At 41.3% G+C, this 22150-nt stretch overlaps 1 protein-coding gene across 6 annotated transcripts in view; it reads left to right on the forward strand.

The window, feature by feature from the left end:
• AOAH (acyloxyacyl hydrolase) overlaps positions 1-22150 on the forward strand; it is a 171229-nt gene that overhangs the window by 71046 nt on the left and 78033 nt on the right. For 5 of the 6 annotated variants that reach the window (XM_033428275.2, XM_012533065.3, XM_012533066.3 and 2 more), the window contains exons 12-13: positions 625-719; positions 20688-20798. In XM_033428275.2, the coding sequence (XP_033284166.1) occupies positions 625-719; positions 20688-20798 (206 nt within the window). The remainder of the gene's footprint in view (positions 1-624; positions 720-20687; positions 20799-22150) is intronic. The other variant, XM_033428272.2, reaches the window with a different exon arrangement.

Consider the following 22150-nt stretch of genomic DNA (forward strand, 5'->3'; position numbering starts at 1 on the left):
TTCATGCATCACCCGTGGATGAATGATTCGTGTAGATGGGCCTTAGAATCCGATTAAGTGATTCTTAACCTCCAAACATATAGGGCTGCATAGAGATTTTATCTCTCCATCTCCCCACTAATCAGCCATAATTGTCCATCCAGTGCTTTTGTATATATAGATTAAGGACGTTAAAAGACCATAACATCTTTGAAAAAAATCAAAATTGCTCCATGAGATTACTAATTCCTAAAGTGGATATTAACAGAAATGAGTGTGTTTTCCAAGGAAGCAATTTTCAGAACCAAAATTTAGGGCATATTTCTGAGTTCAGATAAAGTTTTGATGCTTTTATTCATCTATCATTCACTCAAGATGTTGCATAGGAGTTTGTTTTATGCTGAGCTAGGAAGCACACCTGCATCTGCATAGCTTAGCTGTCAAGTTTCGATGGCCTGGAGATCTCATTCAGCTCCTAAATGCTATGCCGCTCACTCTCCCAACACTCGAAAAGTGGCAACGCATCACTGTTACGATGCTCTATGCACAGAATACACACCAGGGTATGTGCTCACCTAACTACCCAAGCTGGAGGCTCCAAACTACTTGAGTGCATAAATAATGCAAATAAATTGTGCCACCTAGGTTCACAGCCCAGGGGAATCATTTTGCTGGGAGACTCAGCTGGGGCTCATTTTCACATCCCTCCCGATTGGATCACAGCTTCACAGATGTCTTTGGTAAGTAATTTGGGCAGTAATCATGTGGGATGTGCTGGCCTCTGTGTTTGTTTCCCCCTTGCTCTCTATAAATGTGATGCCAGATCCAAACAGGTGCAAATTTCCCTTCTCAGCACAATCTGCCATCAAAGGCGCATGCATAGCCATTTCAGTTCAGTTCAGTTCAAGCACTGTGGTAAGAACAACAGGCTCATAACAAGAGCTGTCTCGTCCATTAGAGAAGGAGGATGGTGCCCCTGCCGGGTGGAAAGGAAACCTGGGCATAGTGGGGAAGCCCTTGTTGTACAGCCACCTCGGGATGTAGTTCTCTCTTCAACCTCCTGTAACATGAAAACGCTGATCCAGGGAAGTTAAACTACAAGAATTATACATTCTTCTTCTATCCCTTTACTCACACTGAAGAAATCAGACATGAACCTGAATACTCTCTGATGGAACCTCTCCCAAGTTCTAAAACTGGGCAAACACAGACCTCCCTTGTAAAATGAGCAAACAGAGAAACATTTGAACATAGAAAAAATGTTCATGGTCTCCAAAGAAAAGAACTCTTGAAAAAAGCTTGCTACAGGAAAGTGAATTTTGTAAGATATTAAATCCAGATTCTCAACAATAAAGTGAGGAGATTATACTCATGAAAAAGGAACAATCGGAGGTTAGGGAAGACTACTTTTAGGTGAAACAATAATGGCCTGATGTAAAAATGCGATGGCCATACTGACTAGCAAGTTGGACAATGTAAAAAACAGGGTGAGAAAACCAGTCAGCCAAATTCTGGAACTCACATAAGAGGCATATAGGATAGGTTCAGGAGATTGAATAGGAAACCCAGGGGAGGAGAACACATCAGACAGAGAGGAAGTGGTGACCAAATAAACAACAAAAGATAATTTTCTTGAGTTGAAGAAATCCTTGACTTTAATCCAAAACCTCACTGAACTCCAGAGAATATAAGAGACTCTCCTTGTCATGTCTTTCTTTTCCATTATATTCCAAATATAAAGAAAAATCTTGTAATCATTCAGCCCAACAAACAACCAGGGGACATACTAGGAGGAAAAATCCTTTTGACATCAGACTTATCTTTCAATGATAAATTTCAGAAAATAGTGGAACGGCCTCTACAACATTTTGACGATAGTGTGTCAAAACTGCTCCAGCTGCCAAGATATGGTTCCTACATAAAGGCCACAGAAATGTATTCTCAGTCATTCAAAGATTCAGAAAATATAACAGACTTATGCTTTCCTGAAAAAGATTATTTTAAGAAGTATTCCAATCTCTCTGAGCATGGTATTATAAAAGCAAAGCCAAAAAAAAGTATTACTGGATTTAATTACATGAAATCTTCAAATGTATACGAAGTCCAAAAATTCATAAAATTAAAAGACAAATGAAAAACTAGAGCAATATTTATAACATATAAGACAAGATTTAAATTCTCTAATAACAAAGTGTTCCTGCATATCAATAAAGAAAAAACAATTTAATTTTTTAATGATCAAGAACGCGACCAATAAATATAAAAAGTTTCATCTTCAGTAGTAATCAAAGAAAAACAAATTAAAACAACAATGAGGTATCATCTATCATCTGTCAAATAAGCAAAGTGATAAAGGCCTACTTTTAGCAAGAATATGGTGAAAGGGACATGTTCCTTCACCACTAATGAGAGTTTAAGTTGCTAGAACTTCGCTGACAGGCAACTTGACAATACGTATAAAGTGACATTATAATGTTTGTGATTTTAACAAGTAATTCTGCTTCTGAAAATTTCTCTTTAAAACTAAGCAGTCATTTGTTCGAGAATCTATGTACATGAGTATTCATCAAAGAGTTATTTATAAGAGCAAAAATGAAAAAAGAAATTCAAAAAACAAAATAGGGGATTGGGGTGGAGTCAAGATGGCATACTAGGAGGATGCGGAATTTGCGTCTCCTCACAACTAGGCACCTCACAACTACCAGGCACCAGTGGGGGACCACAGACACCTAAGGAGATGGGAGGACCCCCCAGCAACCGGTGATCTCTCCTTTTGGCTTGTTGCCCGCCCCCCTTTTTTTTTCTTTTTTCTGCTTTGGTTTTATTTTACCTTGTTGCAGTTGTTTCAATTATAGTTTTGTTTTTCCTAATTTTTTTTTTTTTTTTTTTTTGTGGTACGCAGGCCTCTCACTCTCATGGCCTCTCCCGCTGCGGAGCACAGGCTCCGGACGCGCAGGCTCAGTGGCCATGGCTCACGGGCCCAGCCGCTCCGCGGCATGTGGGATCCTCCCGGACCGGGGCATGAACCCGTGTCCCCTGCATTGGCAGGCGGACTCTCAACCACTGCACCACCAGAGAAACCCTCCTAATATATATTTTATCTTTCTAACTTTATTTTGTTTTTTATTCTTTGATATTGTACTGTTCCTTTCTTCCTTTTTTTTTTTTTTTTTTACCATGCCACGAAGCTTGCAGGATCTTGGTTCCCAGACCAGAGGCTGGGCTGGAGCTCCCGTGTTGGGAGCTCCAAGTCCAAACCACTGGACTAACAGAGAACCTCAGACCCCAGGAAATATCAATTGGAGTGAGGCCTCCCAGAGGTCCTCATCTTAGCACCAAGACCCTGTTCTATCTAACTGCCTGCAAACTCCAATGCTGGATGTCTCAGGCCAAACAACCAGTAAGACAGGAATACAGCACCACCCATCAAAAAAAAAAAAAAAGAAAGAAAGAAAGAAACGACAAAAAAAGTTACAGATGAAAGAGCAAGGTAAAAACCTACAAAACCAAATAAATGAAGATGAAATAGGCAAGCTACCTGAAAAAGAATTCAGAGTAATGATAGTAAAGATGATCCAAAATCTCAGAAACATAATGGAGAAGATACAAGAAACATTTAACAAGGATATAGAAGAACTAAAGAGCAAACAAACAATGATGAACAACACAATTACTGAAATTAAAAATACTCTAGAAGGAATCAATAACAGAATAACTGAGGCAGAAAAAAGGATAAATGAGCTGGAAGGTTAAATGGTGGAAATAACTGCCAGGGAGGCAAATAAAGAAAAAAGAATGAAAATAATTGAGGACAGTCTCGAGACCTCTGGTCCAACATTAAGCGCACCAACATTTGAATTATAGGGGTCCCAGAAGAAGAAGACAAAAAGAAAGGGACTGAGAAAATATTTGAAGAGATTATAGTTGAAAACTCCCCTAACATGGGAAAGGAAATAGTCAATCAAGTCCAGGAAGCACAGAGAGTACCGTACAGGATGAACCCACAGAGAAACACGCCGAGACACATATTAATCAAACTATCAAAAATTAAATACAAAGAAAAAATATTAAAAGCAACAAATAACATATAAGGGAATCCCCATAAAGTTAACAGCTGATTTTTCAGCAGAAACTCTGCAAGCCAGAAAGGAGTGGCAGAACATATTTAAAGTGATGAAAGGGAAAAACCTACAGCCAAGATTATTCTACCCAGCAAGGATCTCATTCAGATTCAGCAGAGAAATTAAAACCTTTACAGACAAGCAAAAGCTAATAGAATTCAGTACCACCAAACCAGCTTTACGACAAAATGCTAAAGGAACATCTTTAGGCAGGGAACACAAGAGAAGGAAAAGACCTACAATAACAAACCCAAAACAATTAAGAAAATGGTAATAGGAACATACATATTGATAATTACCTTAAATGTAAAAGAATTAAATGCTCCAACCAAAAGACATAGACTGGCTGAATGGATACAAAACAAGACCCGTATATATGCTGTCTACAAGAGACCCACTTCAGACCTAGGGACATATACAGACTGAAAGTGAGGGGATGGAAAAACATTTTCTATGCAAATGGAAATCAAAAGAAAGCTGGAATGGCAATTCTCATATCAGACATAATAGACTTTAAAATAAAGGCTATTACAAGAGACAAAAGACACTACACAATGATCAAGGGATAAATCCAAGAAGAAGTTATAACAATTGTAAATATTTATGCACGCAACACAGGGGCACCTCAATACATAAGGCAAATGCTAACAGCCATAAAAGGGGAAATCGACAGTAACACAATCATAGTAGGGGACTTTAACACCCCACTTTCACCAATGGACAGATCATCGAAAATGAAAATAAATAAGGAACACAAGCTTTAAATGATACATTAAACAAGATGGACTTAATTGATATTTATAGGATATTCCATCCAAAAACAACAGAATACACTTCTCAAGTGCTCATGGAACATTCTCCAGGATAGATCATATCCTGGATCACAAATCAAGCCTTGGTAAATTTAAGAAAATTGAAATCATACCAAGTATCTTTTCCGACCACAATACTATGAGACTAGAAATCAACAGCACATTAAAAGGATCATACACTATGATCAAGTGGGGTTAACCCCAGGAATGCAAGGATTCTTCAATATATGCAAATCAATCAATGTGATAACCCATATTAACAAATTGAAGGGGAAAAACCATATGATCATCTCAATAGATGCACAAAAAGCTTTTGACAAAATTCAGCACCCATTTATGATAAAAACTCTCCAGAAAGTAGGCATAGAGGGAACTACCTCAACATAATAAAGGCCATAGATGACAAACCCACAGCAAACATCATTCTCAATGGTGAAAAACTGAAAGCATTTCCTCTAAGAACAGGAACAAGACAAGGTTTCCCACTCTCACCACTATTATTCAACATAGTTTTGGAAGTTTTAGCCACAGCGATCAGAGAAGAAAAAGAAATAAAAGGAATCTAAATCCAAAAAGAAGGAGTAAAACTGTCACTGTTTGCAGATGACATGATATTATACATAGAGAATCCTAAAGATGCTACCAGAAAACTACTAGAGCTAATCAATGAATTTGGTAGAGTAGCAGGATATAAAGTTAATGCACAGAAATCTCTTGCATTCCTATACACTAATGATGAAAAATCTGAAAGAGAAATTAAGGAAACACTCCCACTTACCACTGCAACAAAAAGAATAAAATACCTGGGAATAAACCTACCTAAGGAGACAAAAGACCTGTATGCAGAAAACTATAAGATACTGATGAAAGCAACTAAAGATGATACAAACAGGTGCAGAGATATACTATGTTCTTGGATTGGAAGAATCAACATTGTGAAAATGATTATACTACCCAAAGCAATCTACAGGTTCAGTGCAATCCCTATCAAACTAACAATGGCATTTTTCACAGAACTAGAACAAAAAATTTCACAATTTGTATGTAAACACAAAGACCCCGAATAGCCAAAACAATCTTGAGAAAGAAAAATTGAGCTTGAGGACTCAGGCTCCTGGACTTTAAACTATGCTACAAAGCTACAGTAATCAAGACAGTATGGTACTGTCACAAAAACAGAAATATAGATGAATGGAACAGGATAGACAGCCCAGAGATAAACCCACACACTTATGGTCACCGTATCTTTGATAAAGGAGGCAAGAGTATACAATGGTGAAAAGACAGCCTCTTCAATAAGTGGTGCTGGGAAAACTGGACAGCTACATGTAAAAGAATGAAATTAGAACACTTCCTAACACCATACAAAAAAATAAACTCAAAGTGGATTAAAGACCTAAATGTAAGGCCAGACACTCTAAAACTCTTAGAGGAAAACATAGGCAGAACACTCTTTGACATAAATCACAGCAAGATCCTTTTTGACCCACCTCCTAGAGTACTGGAAATAAAAATAAACAAATGGGACCTAATGAAACTTAAAAGCTTTTGCACAGCAATGGAAACCATAAACAAGACGAAAAGACAACCTTCAGAGTGTGAGAAAATATTTGCAAATGAAGCAACTGACAAAGAATTAATCTCCAAAATATACAAGCAGCTCATGCAGCTCAATATCAAAAAAACAAAAAACCCAACCCAAAAATGGGCAGAAACCCTAAATAGACATTTCTCCAAAAAAGATATACAAATTGCCAATGCACACATGAAAAGATGCTCAACACCACTAATCATTAGAGAAATACAAATCAAAACTACAATGAGGTATCACCTCACACCAGTCAGAATGGCCATCATCAAAAAATCTACAAACAAAAAATGCTAGAGAGGGTGTGAAGAAAAGGGAACCCTCTTGCACTGTTGGTGGGAATGTAAATTGATCCATCCACTATGGAGAACAGTATAGAGGTTCCTTTAAAAGCCAAAAATAGAACTACCATATGACCCAGCAATCCCACTACTGGGCGTATACCCTGAGAAAACCATAATTCAAACAGTCATGTACCACAATGTTCACTGCAGCACTATTTACAATAGCCAGGACATGGAAACAACCTAAGCGTCCACTGACAGATGAAAGGATAAAGAAGATGTGGCACGTATATACAAAGGAATGTTAGCTATAAAAAGAAATGAAATTTAGTTATTTTTAGTGAGGTGGTTGGACCTAGAGTCTGTCATAGAGAGTGAAGTTAAGTCAGAAAGAGAAAAACAAATACCATATGCTAACACATATATAGGGAATCTAAAAAAAAAAAAAGTGGTTCTGATGAACCTAGGGGCAGGACAGGAATAAAGATGCAAATGTAGAGAATGGACCTGAGGACATGGGGAGGGGGAAGGGTTAGCTGGGACAAAGTGAGAGAGTAGCATTGACATATATACACTACCAAATGTAAAATAGATAGCTAGTGGGAAGCAGCTGCATGGCACAGGGAGATCAGCTCGGTGTTTTGGGACCACCTACAGGGGTGGGTTAAGGAGGGTGGGAGGGAGACTCAAGAGGGAGGGAATATGGGGATATACGTATGCATATAGCTGATTCACTTTGTTATACAGCCGAAACTAACACAATACTGTAAAGCAGTTATACTCCAATAAAGATGTTTAAAAAAATAGGAGATTAGATATTTAAAAATATATTGCATCCACAAAATGAAATATTATGCAACTGTTAATACACATATTATAGACACATTTCTTAGCAAGAAAATATGTTTATGGTAATTTGTTAGGCGGCAAAACCAGGTTACAAGATAGTAATATATGGGCCAGTTTATATGAATATATGTGTGTTCATGTGTACAGACAAAATAATTTGAAGGTTATAGATCAGTATGTTAACTTTGGACTCTAGAATTCTGGATAACTTTTATTCTAATTTTTCTTCAATGAATTTTTGTTATGTATGTACCAAACACTTGAGGGATTGTTTTGTTTGGTTTTTAAGCAAATAACTAAGGAAACCAGCTAAAGAATACTAAAGCATTACTTTTTTAATCTTCATAAAAGCCCTCTAACGTAGGTGTTATTACAACATAGCCTCACTTTCCAGACAAGTACTCAGAAATGTTGAGTAGATAGCCTAAGGTCACACAGCTAAGAGGTGCAGAACCACTTCCTGTCAGTATCATCTTGAACAAACCACCTAACCAGAAACTCTGTAGATGATGAAGGAAGGCCATGAGCTTCCGTGAGCTAAGGTCTGTGAAAAAGCTTTAGAAACTGTATGTTGGGTTCAAACCAGACAAAAGTAGATTGACACACAGCTCACGTGATGCAGTGGTGGTAGCTAACCAGGCTGGTCGATGTCCTCACGCTTGACCTTCCTATCCCACACCTGGCCTCTGGAGACTGAGGTGAGGGGTGCCTCTCACTTTAGGGTTCCCCTGGGGAGGGCAGCCTCTCACTGGAGCTGGCAGCTCTCTCCGCAGTGTGCTAAGTCTCTGGGGAAGAGAAAGACCCATTGAGAAGATGCTTTAAAGAAATCATTCCCACAAGCCCAGTAGCCAGCCCCGTCCTGGAATCCAGACAATTGGAATTTGGATTGTAGCAATTTTTTATTTGCTATTTGCAACAACAAATGAATTGAAATAACTGCAGATCAGCAGTTGTTGGTTTGGGTTCGGGTTATTTCCCACCCCACACCCATCCCTTTTTGGCAGTAAAGTAGTAGTTCTGAAAAGTGACTATGAGAATGGCAATGAGGAGCCCATATTGGTCGTAATGGTAATTGGGATTCATTAGTATCATCAATATGTCAATAATGCTATTGATGGTAGAGACAACACTACAGTTTTAGTGTTAGTTTGTCATCTGTTTCAAGCCTTTGATGTTCTAGGATTCTTAAAATATCTCTCCAGGGGCTTCCCAGGTGGCGCAGTGGTTGAGGGTCCGCCTGCCGATGCAGGGGACACGGGTTCGTGCCCCGGTCCGGGAGGATCCCACATGCCGCGGAGCGGCTGGGCCCGTGAGCCATGGCCGCTGAGCCTGTGAGTCCGGAGCCTGTGCTCTGCGACGGGAGAGGCCACAACAGTGAGAGGCCCGCGTACCGCAAAAAAATATATATATATCTCTTCAGGTTAATATTCCTCTCCAAGCTAAAAGTTAGCCTGGGCACTCCCAGCCTGGGCCACTTCTGTGGGATACCATTTGATAAGAATGAAAGATGGGACAAGAAGAATAAAAGACAGAGATTTTGCTCAGAAAGTTGATGTTGAAAATGAAGATTTATCACTGAGTTATTGTCAAAATAATGCTGTATACATCACCCAAGTCTCAATGACTTAAAACAATTGTCATGTCTTCTCACTCACACAGCTGTTCTAGGCTGGGCCCTGTTGGTCTTCGCTCCAAGCTGAAGCTTGGGTCCAGGTCTGCTCCACGTGTCTCTCATTTTTCCTTGGTTGGGCAGTCTATCCAGAGCATGCACTTTTCATGATAATGTCAGAAGTGCAAGAGGGCAAGGCCCTCACACAAACATATTTGCTACGTCATGTGCACCATCAACCCATAGGCAAAGCAAATCACATGGCCAAGACCAATAGGGAAGAAAGTAATCTGCCCAAAGTGAAAGAGGGAAGAGAGGGAATGTTTGCTCTGTTGCTTTTATCTAATCAGATATGTTAAATATTCAGTGGAGAAAAATAAGCAAATACAGAAATTATGAAGAAATTATTAAAATTTCCCTTGTGCTACCACTCAGAGAGAATCATTTTAACATTTTGGAGTATCAGATTTGTTTTTTTGTTTCTGTTTTTGTTTTTTGCGGTACGCGGGCCTCTCACTGTTGTGGCCTCTCCCGTTGCGGAGCACAGGCTCCGGACGCGCAGGCTCAGCGGCCATGGCTCACGGGCCCAGCCACTCTGCGGCATGTGGGATCCTCCCGGACCGGGGCACGAACCCATGTCCCCTGCATCGGCAGGCGGACTCTCAACCACTGCGCCACCAGGGAAGCCCATCAGATTTGTTTTGAAATATTCTTTTAATATTCTTCTTATTGGGGAAAAAAGAAGATGTAAAGTCAACATTAGAACCAATTATGAGAATATTAAAAAAAAATTATCCCCACTATCTTAAACTTTTCTCTTCCCCAGTACTCTACCCTCACTACACATGCACACACACACACGCGTACACACTATGTAGTCACAAGAGTAGCAAGTAAGCAATTGGCAATGCTCCTTTTTTAAAAAAATTAGTACTAATCCTAATCATTTTTCCACATTGCTACTTAGTCTTTTTACTCATTATATCTGTCAGTGTTTCATACTATCCTTTTCAGTGTACAAGCCATAATCCACTACTGGATATTAAGCTGATTCACGGTTTCATTTTCTGGCCAGTATAGATCATACTCCTTTTTTTTTTACTTATTATTTTTTATTGAAGTAACATCAGTTTGTAACATTATATATGCTTCATATGTACAACATTATATTACAACTTCTGTATACACTACAGCATGTTCACCACCAAAAATTTAGTTTCTATCCATCATCATACAGTTGAACCCCTTTACCCAGTGCCCATCGGCAGGTGCATGGATAAAGAAGATGTGGCACATATATACAGTGAAATATTACTCAGCCACAAAAAGAAACGAAATTGAGTTATTTGTAGTGAGGTGGATGGACCTAGAGTCTGTCATACAGAGTGAAGTAAGTCAGAAAGAGAAAAACAAATACCATATGCTAACACATATATATGGAATCTAAAAAAAAAAAAAAAAAAAGGCTCTGATGAACCTAAGGGCAGGACAGGAATAAAGGTACTGGCATAGAGAATGGACTTGAGGACACGGGGAGGGGGAAGGGTGAGCTGGGACAAAGTGAGAGAGTGGCATTGACATATATACACTACCAAATGTAAAACAGATAGCTAGTGGGAAGCAGCGCATAGCATAAGGAGATCAGCTTGGTGCTTTGTGACCACCTAGACGGGTGGGATAGGGAGGGTTGGAGGGAGACGCCAGAAGGAGAGGATATGGGGATGTATGTATACGTATAGCTGATTCACTTTGTTATACAGCAGAAACTAACACAACATTGTAAAGCAATTATACTCCAATAAAGATGTTTTAAAAAAAAGAAAAGAAATGGAAGCATAGAGAACTTAAGGATCCTGCCCAAGATCGATCAGATAAAAAAGATCAAAACCATGATTAGGAAAAAAAAGAAGAAGATGTGGTATATATATACAATGGAATACTACCCAGCCATAAAAATAAAAAGATGAAATCTTGCCATTAGCCACAACATGGATGGACCTTGAGGGTATTAGGGTAAGTGAAATAAGTCAGATGGAAAAAAACAAATACCATGTGATTTCACTCATATATGGAATATTTTTTAAATGCTCCTTTTTAAAAAAGACTTCCAGTTTTTAAAACATTATCTATAGAGTCTCTTCATTTGCACAGAGAATCAGGTTAGGTATAAGTACCATGCCTAGCCGACACCCATGATGTATGTTGAGCTCAGATGTCTCCTGTTTTGGTTATTTGGGTTTTAATGTTTGTAAGCAAAATATCACTAAATCCTAACCCAGGACCTACCACGTGCCAAACACTGTGATAGGAGGTAATGACACAGAGGTGAAGAGGATGGGAAGAGCCCAGGTCCTCAGAGTTTCAGGCCTTGTGGGGAAATGCAAGTAAGCAAATAGGCAATTCCAGAGTGTGAGCTGCTGTGATGCATGCATGCTTCCTAAACTGGGAGGAAGGAGGCATCGGAGGCATCCGTCCCAGCAGACCTAGGAAGGAGTGTCTTAGGGGCTGAAAGAGCACGTGCAAAGGCTCACAAGTAAGAGGGTGCAGAGTTATGAGAAGTTTGGTGGGGCTGAACTGACATTGATCCAGGACAAGGTCTGAATGTAAGAGAAGAGCCTAGGAAGGTGCATAGGAGCTGATCTCAAAGGACCTCAAAGCCACATTAAGGAACTCAGAGTTTATCCTGAAGGCAATAGGAAGCCGTCAAAGGGGTTTAAACTAAGAAATAGCATCAGTCTGACTGGAATTTCAGAAAAATCACTCTGGTTTCAATGCACAGGATGGATTACATTGGTGGGGGGCGTGGGGGAGGAAGGGGGAGCAGGCCAGAAACTCAGCTAGGAGTTTGTTATTATTCTAGTAAAAGTGTCCTAAGCTAGAAGAGTACCTTGGGAAGAAAAGAAATGGACAAACTCAGAAGTTATCTAGAATCAACAATGGATACGTAGTTTTCTCACACCCTGCCTGCTCTGTGGACTTTACATCCAGTTTCTGAATAGACCACCCTCCTCCAGCCAGATATCTCAGGCTGCGGTTAACCCAGGGCTGTTCCCAGCATCCTTGCATCTGGGGAGGCTGCCTGGACTTCATCTCCCCAGTGCATATCTTCCCTGCAGGGTCTAAGCCAGGCCTTGGAGACTCTACTGGAAGAGTCTGCCCTCCTACAAAACTTCTGGTGCTTCTGGTTCCTCTGCACCAAACTCCCCTAACCCTAGAGGTTGTGGTGGTCTTATAATTTATTGCCCAAACTTGAGAGAAGAGGAATCATTACTGTTAATTATGTGAGGACAACAGGCATTACCCCAGACCGGCCCAGACATATTGGGATATATAGCCACCCTACTGATGGCACGGAAGCCATTTGTGAAACTGACACCATGAGCCCAGAGGGGAATTTCAAGCCCCTAAATTATCTCTGCATAAAATAATCTTGGACTTTGAATCAGACATACCTGTGTTCAAATCCTGGCTTAGCCACTTACCTTTACTTATTTTCTCTGAGATTTACTTTCCTTCTGTATAAAATATAAATAATGATAGATATTTCATTAGAAATTCAGGATGATTTTATAACAGATGTTAAAAACTGGACTATTTATTTCTACCTAACTTTCAAGTGAGAGCCTTAGACAATGGGGGCCAACTAGTCCCACCTTCCACAGTCAAATATTAGAAGGACTTCAGCAGGACCTGCAGAAGAAGGGAGTGAAAACCATTTCTGCAACCTGTAGCTTGAGGCTGAGAATCGCTAGTGTCAGTATGGCAGCGGGGTTCTGCTGTCCCTGTGGGGGAAGGGCAGGGTGCTTCCCCTCACTGTAGGAGGCCACTAAGAGACTTGGACAGGTGTCTTCGGAGACTGGGGTCAAAAAAGCTGGAGTCTGACACTCTTGTGAGTAATGTAAGGGTGGTGACTGAGTTATCAGGACAGAAAGAGTGTGTGTCCTGGGGCAAGGATATGGACCCCAGGAAGGGAGAGCCAACCTGGGCCATTGAAAATCCTGGAGAGGATTGCCTGGACTTGACCTCAGTGTGGGGATTAAACTCCAGATGACCAGGGGCTGGAGCATGAAACTTAAGTGACTAGTGAGGGTGAAGGGAATGTACCAACTCCACAATGGGATTTATTAACTCATTAGAAAATAACAATAAGAAACACATTAACATAAATAACATATTTTTATAACAACTTTATTTTCTGAAACAAACGAACAAAAAGGCTAAAATAATAGCATTCTTTTCTACTTTTGTGAATCTCCTTGATATCTGGATAGAAGACAGCTAAATTCCCCTATCCGCTTCTGCCTTCAATCTATTTCTGTATCCATGTATGTGGCCTCTTGAAAACTCCATTGTACACTTATGAGTGAATTAAAATAAAGATAAATCAAGTTTTAGTATTATGATGATAATAGTGATCTCATGAACCCTCTCTGAGGGTCTCAAAGATCCCCAGGGGTCCCCAGACTTTGGGGAGAACCACTGTCATAGCGTTTTCCCACTGCCACCAGTGTCCAAACTTTGAGGATTTACAAAAGAAAGATGTGGTTGTGGGATACTGCAGTGTAGTTTTCAAAATTCTTCACATGTCAGGGAAGAGCTTGCACTCTAAGACAGACCGCTGCAGGGCAAAATGGGGAAGCCATCAGCATGGTGTGGGCTAGTCCCTCAACCAAAGTATTTCTGGAGCACATTGGAATGTGCGAGGTTCCCCAAGAGAGCATCTCCGCCCATCAGACTATCCTCAGTCCTCACTCTGCCCACAGGTACCCCTATTTGAGAGCCTTTTAGTGATGTCACCGCAAAGAGAGAAAGCCTCCAATATTTTGGCTAATTCAGCATGTGGAACCCTTTTAAACTGGGTTTCTTGTCACTGTCAGAGTCACCATTTATGAGGGGTCAGTCAGGAAAATGAAAGCATTCCAACAGAGGGGATTTAATATAGGGGATTGGCTACCCTGGTAGATTTAACACAGGGAACTGATTACACAGGTATTAGAACAAAAAGGGGGATGCTGAAGTTATCAGAGATCAATCATTGCAAAAAGCAGCTGCTGACTGCAGGGCTAAGGAACAACAAGGAGGAAGAGGTGTTACCAGAAGCTAGAGGGAGGGGTGCAGCTGGTGTTTGGACTACTGCACAGCCTGTACTCTGACTGCCAAGGGCACACAAACCAGCTGCTACTGAACCACTGAGGAGTGTGGAGAGGAGCTGGAAGTAGCACAGAAGGCTGGAGGCTGGAAGCTGCTGGGGGATGCCGACCTCAACTAGACGCCAGAAAATGGTTCCTCCTCTCCTTCTCTCACCCCCACTTGCCCATCTCCCACCTGCACCTCTCATTGGCAGGGAGACTCAGAGGAATCTGGGAAGTGTAGTTTTCAGAGTCCAGCTCCATAGCACAGAGAAAAGATTAGCGGGGTGGGCTTGGAGCCCAGAGGCCATTGGTGTTTACCCAGCACATGCCGCTCAAACCCTTTCAGATCAAGTCTGGAATCAGTTCCAGCCAGCAGTGGGCACCAGAAAGCAAAGATGTCCAAGGGCATTGAAGTGCAGCAGAAATCTTATGTGTTGGCTCAAGGCTGGGTGACTGAAGGGAAACAGCTGTCAGAGGCCAGTGCTGATTACTCAACCCCAAGGGCCCTGTGGGTTCAGAGGCCTGGTTGGTGGTCAGCATGGCCTCAACCCAGTAAAGCCTCGTTTCTTTACGTCCTTATTAACCTGGGACCCGCCTCACCCAGGGAGCACGCACACTGGTTGTTATTCAGTTAATGCCAGATCGTCCCCTCCTCAACTGCCTTTAGGAATCCTTCCCAAAATGACAGAAGAGGGCAACAGCCAGAAGTTGTCTTTTAAAATGAAGCTGTGTGACCTTTTTCCAACCTGTTCAGCAGAAGGAGGCTCTGAATTTGGATTCTGTACCACTGACTGTGAAACTTGAAAGTACCCGCTGACCCCTAACCCCACCCTATAATCCCTCCACGATCTCATGTTCCATGAGGAATAGTAATGGGACCACCTCTTCCAAAGTGAACATTTGGCTGGGGTCTGACCGTGGGAAGGCATATTATCAACCAAGACCCTTCAGGAAGCCCCAGCGTGTTTGGTGCCATTCCTTTGCTGCACCAAGTAGTAAATCATATTCTGGGAAGAGCAGTAAGTGCTGTAGAAAAACAAGTATTCATTGTTCATAATAGGCCATTCTGCCCTTTATGAGACTAGTCAACATGTCTTTGCTTTTGTCTCCCTATAAGGCAGAAAACACTCCTGCCGATACATCACCCCATCCCAACTGTGCCCATCGCAAAGGAATTCACAGTCTTGGGTGTCTTTCCTGCACCAGCCCCCCTCCCCTCCTGCTCATGCCATCCTCTAATTAAAGCATTGCGGCACCCAAGAGGCCTGTTTACAGCTAATTAGATTAGGAGTGTGTTCATCTGGAAAGATATCTGTAGTTCAATAAAGAGAGTGTGAAGAATCACCCTCATGGTTCCACAGAAACTAAGGGTTCTGAGCCTCACTCTGCCCTCTTCCTCCTTAAAAACAACTTAGCGTCTCTCCAAGATGTCCTTAGCAGTCAGGTTCAACATGAGCTTCCCATATCACACAGAAGACCTCAACTTAGAAAGGTTTCAACAAAAAACAAAGAGCAAATCTGAAAACACTTTCATGCTATCTTATTTTTTTTTCTTTCAAAGGAAAAAACAATCACTGCTTGAGTTGTTTTGTTGCAGAAGAAGGGGAGGTAGAGAGATCATCAAGGCCAGCAGTAGATGCTGCCCTCCTGCCTCTTCCCCATCTGCTTGAAAATTATTTCCAAAATATTAAATGCTGCATTTCACTGAACCAGAATTGCATGTCGAGTTGCGGGGAGGCGGACAGGAAGGAAGGAGAAGTGATTCTGAAATACAATTTCCCAAATGTTTATTTTGCTAGCAAAGGCTGTTGCCTGTACTATTATAAAATCTTAGCACGACCCCTGGCAAGCTGTTGTCTGTAGGGTAAGTAGGCACAGATTGAATTTTGTGCTGTGTCAAGGACAAAATGTACCCTTAATCTGGCTGCAGAAAATGCATATTCACCTGAGAGCAAAGCGGCTCCGATCTTCCAGGCCCCTATGCATTTTTTTCCTCTCTTTGAGATGATTTTGTAAATCAGCCTAGGCTACTCTTTATTAGCCCACAGGTGACACAGGCAGTATCTGAGCTCTCACCCTGCCTCTCACTAACCCGCCCTGCCTCCGCTCTCTGGATTTAGCAGTGAGCATAAGCTTCCATTAAGCATAAAGGCTGACTTTCATGGTGCATAATAAAATATGGAAATTCTATCTCTGCTAACGTCATGTCAACTCCAGAAATATTAAGAGTCAGAGTACTTTTTTATTATTTTTTCCGATGAGGAAAAGCTGTTGTTTAGTAAAACTGGACAAAATTACATTTTCTGCTCCTCAGACATCTTGCAGGCTGGCAGATTAAAGATGCTAAACAATGAGGAGAGAAGCCCCAATCCTAGTTATTTCTCATTTATTCTGTCAGAAAAAGAGAGTTGTATGCCCCATGGTGAATCCTTTTCTCCAATAGCAATCAGGCCACAGGAGACAGAATGTTCTTGTGTTGCCTTTCCCTGTTCACGGGCACAGGCCAGACGGGCTGTTGACTTGAGTCCTGATCAATTCAATGCCCTTTTCTTCTTGCTCAAGGTGAGCATCTGGGTCTCTTACCTGCCAGCAAAGTCAGGGGCTCTTGCAGGCTCATTCTTCTGAAAACATCAGTGATCTTAGCCCTCGCTGCCTTCTGCAAGAATTAAAAAGACATAAACACTGGTTGTTATGAAAAACTACAAGAGGAAATTATTTTAAGCTCCATACTTCTGAAAGGCATTTATAATTACTCAGCCCACATGCCTGTTCCCCCAGCACATTAGACATCTCCGCATAGATAGTGTGTCAGTAAACACCTGTGCAATCCAGTGTGTTGCTAAGACCAGAGAACAATCCCTTGCCCTCTAGTTAATTATATCTACCATTTTGCTACACTCTCCCTCAAGTTCCTCAGCCATAAAATAGGTTTCATGGAAGTGACTCTTCATAGGGGGACATTTAGAATCTCAAATCAGTTGGCATGTGGGAAGAGGACAACCCTAGCATTTAAAAAGAATTTTGGAAAGTTGGAATTGATTGCTACATACCGTTCACTCATTGGTTCCTTCAACTAGTTCCCTCCATGCCACTCCTGGGGAAATGATGAGGACAGCAATTACCCAGCCCAGCCCTTGCCAAGGTCTGGGGGTCAAGACTGGCTTCTGTGTGATCCTGGGGATTTCCTGCTTAAGGCAATGACTGGAGGATTGGTCAGAGGTAGGAGCTCAACCATCATTCCTAGAGGGAAATTATGAAATACAAGGTCCAAAGATTCCAGAAGCAGAAATTGAGGACAGCGTCACCAAGAATTTAAACCCTGATTGATAAAGAACCCAAAGGTAAGTAGATCAAGAAGAACCAAAGGGTATATATACACAATGGAATATTACTCAACCATAAAAAAGAATGAAATCATGCCATTTGCAGCAACATAGATGGACCTAGAGATTATCATACTAAGTGGAGTAAGTCAGAGAAACACAAATATCACATGATATCACTTATATGTGTAATCTAAAAAATGATATAAATGAACTTATTTACAAAAAAGAAATAGACTCACAGATATAGAAAACAAATTTATGGTTACCAAAGGGGATGAGGGGGGCATAAATTAGGAGTTTGGGATTAACATATATGAACTACTATATGTAAAATAGATAAACAACAGGACCTACTGTATAGCACAGAGAGCTTTATTCAATATCTTGTAATAACCTATAATGGAAAAGAGTCTGAAAAAGAATATATATGTGTATATATGTATATGTATGTATGTATAACAGAATCACTTTGCTGCACACCTGAAACTAGCACAGCATTGTAAATTAACTATAATTCAATTTTTTAAAACAGAAGCACCAAAGAGGTCATGCTCTCACGTTGATAACATATTAGCCAGCAAGAAGGGAGGGTAGGTCAGCACTTCTTAAAGGACTAATTATTAATCAAGGAGGGTATAGTCTCAGCTGCTGTGAAAGAAAGCATCTCCAAATTAGTGACTTAAGATGGAAATGTGCTTTCCTCTCATATAATAAGGTGTGATGAGAGTCAGAGGAGGGTACCTCACAGAGGAAGGGCAGGGCAGAAAAGAAGGTCAGCATTTAGCTAATGCTTGACTGATGAGCAGCAAGTGATCAATAAAGACAGTGAAGGAAGAGGAAGGCTTGTGACAAGCCTGGAGGTCTGAGGGGCTGCAGGTGGTTGAGTGGTGGGAGAGACGGGGCCGGGAGAAGAGGCTGGGGCACTTGGAGGATGATGTTGAATAGCGGCTGTAGTCTGTAGAGCAGCCTTTCCCAAACTTGGCCAGTCACTGGAGCCATTTAGGGCACTTCTTAAAAATAAGAAGTCTAGGGCCCCACCACAAACCTACCCAAACAGGATCCATATTTTAAAGAACCTCCCCACGAGATTCTGGGATACGCCGCTGAAGACGGCGGCACTAACTCAAGTTGGAAGGATAGAAAGAGCGAGGTTTTGTGACAGCTTCTTGGTAGAAGGTGAAACAGAGGAGAGAAAGAAAATGAGATCATTTTTATGAGTGAGATAGTGGGTTGGAGAGCCCAGCTCAGGCCTGGTCATGAGGTGGCCCAGTAACGGCTTCCCATGTCCTTACCTCCGTAGCTTGAATGTGGACTTTGGGCTTCTTCTAGAATCTAAGCCTGGATTTTAGCTCTCAAAGGAAAACTACCCCCGCTTCAGACAAATAGCAGCCTACTGCTTCAGGAATGACTAAACCTTAGCAAAATCCGATGATGGTATCTTGAGTAGACTTTTATGATAAGCACCCCTTGTTGCTGTTTCTGGCCCTTAGAGGAGTTATTTTTTCTGTTTGTGAAAGAATTTTTTCATTGACCCCATGAAAGACTGATTTGTGAACATGACATTTTTTTAAAATATTGACTGATTGATTGATTGATTTGGTTGTACCGGGTCTTAGTTGCGGCAGGCGGGCTCACATTTTAAACTCTTGTTTTCTCACTTTTATGAATTTGGATACAGTTCTCCAATCCCTCTGGAAATGATGATGGAAGGAATTGAATTTGTAGAAAAAGTCCAACTACACGATGCATTTTCACTGGATATGGGGCAGTTAGATAAAAGCATCCCTCCACTCATTCAATGAATAAATAAATCATGGGGTTAGAAGTTAAATAGTAAATAATAGAAAAAGGAAAAGACTAAGAGGAGCTGACAAGGTAAAAATAAAAAAATTAAAAGACCTATTTTCAGGCAAAATGATGAAAGATTGTCGCCTGCCGTTCTGTCCTCTTTATATTTACTGGTCATATTTGCTAGAATTCTTTATTTGACATTATCTTCACTGCTCCATAAGTTTTTGGACTGGCATAGGGTCAAAGATGAAATGCTATACCTTTTCCCTGAAAATCACTTATTTAGCTCAAGTCGAAGTTTCAATGTGCATTGAATAGACCTCATCCCTGGGGCTGAGCAGTTACTGTTACTGATCTGCTTATATGTAGTATGTTGTAGGCTGCTGAATTCAGAGGTAATTTGTTACACAGCAATAGATAACTGGCCAATTTTGTGTTTGGGGTTGGTCGGAGTGGGGGAGTTTGTCGGTCTTCCTTGTATATAATATGATGGATTTAGCCTTGTGGTTTTACTATGGCATAGCCAATGCTTAAACTCCTTTTCCCTACCCCTCTTCTGCTGGGTCCCTCTTACTAACCTTACAGGACTTACACTGGATAACATTTCTTTCAAGATTCCTTCCCCAAATCTCCACATGTGGAATAGGGATCTTTTCTGTTACCCTGGACTTCTTATGAATACCACTAATAGCTAACTTTTATTGAGCACTTACAATTCTAAACTTTAGGCACAGATTAGCTTTTCTAATCCTCTCAACCACCCAATGATATAGGTGCTGTTATTTGTCCATTCTATAGATAAGAAACTGAGTGAGACACAGAGGAGTTAAAGAAAGTCTTCCAGGTTACTCGGCTGGGAAGTGTTTATTTTCTGTGCGCCTCTAGACTGTGAGCTCCACGAATAAGGCACAGTGGTCAACAGAATGCCAGTCTGACACTTGCTGTGTTTCTTAATCTCCTTCTCCCTCTCTCTCTCTCTGAATGTAATGAATCATAGGGCCACAGGGACCTCAACAGCAGACTCGTCTCGCTGCACATGAGTTGCTAAAGTTTACAAATCTAACTCAGAGTTACATTATGTTCTTAAAGTTGTCTATATCAAAGCATTAGCTGAGTGAACAGTGCTGCCTGCTCTAGTTAAGCCTGAGATTACAGAGGCAGAAACCCAATGATTTGTTCTCTCCTTGTTCTCCCAGAACTTCATCTGCCAGGCCCCGCTGGAAGCTAAACCTCCAGAGCAGCAGAGTGCACTGTTCTCTGTGGCTGCCTTTCCCCAGCATGTGTCAGGCCAGAACAGGCCCTGGAACGTGAGTGGGGTGTGTGAGTAGGTGTCTGTGTAGGGTCCACGTATCATTTCAGTACTTATCCCCAGAACACTCATTCTGCATTCTTTATAAATTATGCATGGCTTCCATAAAAGAGAAACACAGAGGAGGAAAAGCTGGAGACAACTCTAGAGATATCTATAGGCTTCTGAACTTCTTACCTGAAGCAGTGTCTGAGAGACTGTCCCCTCAGCAGGCAATCAGGAAGCCTCATTTTCAAAAACTAGCAAACCCAGCTTAGCCAATGTTGTGATTCCAGGAGATCTGGCAGCTTAAGGGAAAAGCAAGGACCAGGTACAACAGGGCTATCAAAAGCTGAGCTTATGAGGACCCTTGCCTGTTCCAAGCCTCTCCTTTCTTAGTTCCACCAGAACCTGGGTTCAAATCCCAGCACCACTGTTTACCAGCTCTGTGACTTTGGCAAGTTATCCAAATTCCCTCTAAGTTCCCTTCTCAGTAGTTTTTCTGGGCCCTGCTGCCCAATGTAAGGGATTCTTCCACCAACAGAAAATACAGAAATCCTCCGTGGACCAGAATGAGTGATGGGAGGCGCCATCTTAAAAGGGCCTTTCTCAGTATCTCAGTTGGGTTGAGGCAGGGTCATTTAATTTACTGCTGTTTGTATGAGACCTGGGTACTTGTTCTTTTTTTTTTTTTAATTTATTTTAATTCATTTATTTTTGGCTGCGTTGGGTCTTCGTTGCTGCATACAGGCTTTCTCTAGTTGCGGCAAGTGGGGTCTACTCTTCGTTGCAGTGCACGGCCTTCTCATTGTGGTGGTTTCTCGTGTTGCGGAGCACTGGCTCTAGACGCGCGGGCTCAGTAGTTGTGGCACGTGGGATCAGTAGTTGTGGCTCGTGGGCTCTAGAGCACAGGCTCAATAGTTGCTGCACACGGGCTTAGTTGCTCTGTGGCATGTGGGATCTTCCCAGACCAGGGCTCGAACCCGTGTCCCCTGCATGGACAGGCAGATTCTTAACCACTGTGCCACCAGGGAAGCCGTAGACCTGTGTACTTGTTCTTTTTTAAGAGGTAATATCCAGCTTCTGATACACAGTGGTTGCTCAAAAAGTGCTTACACAAAAAATGGTATATACTTGCCAATTATGACATAAAACATTTTTATGTCATTGATAAAATCAGAAGAAAATTTGAAGCAATGCAGTAGTTGATTTAATACTCATTGAGTTTCTGATGCTCTTTACAAGTCTGGAAAATTTTTCTTGGTAAATATAAAGTCTTTCCACATATGCACATTTAAGGTACATTTAAGATGAGTTTCCTGAGAACATAAATGCTTAAGAGGAATAAGCAGGAGTTCATGAGGGAGATCT

Source organism: Orcinus orca, chromosome 9 (genome assembly GCF_937001465.1).
Source record: "Orcinus orca chromosome 9, mOrcOrc1.1, whole genome shotgun sequence".
NCBI lineage: Eukaryota > Metazoa > Chordata > Mammalia > Artiodactyla > Delphinidae > Orcinus > Orcinus orca.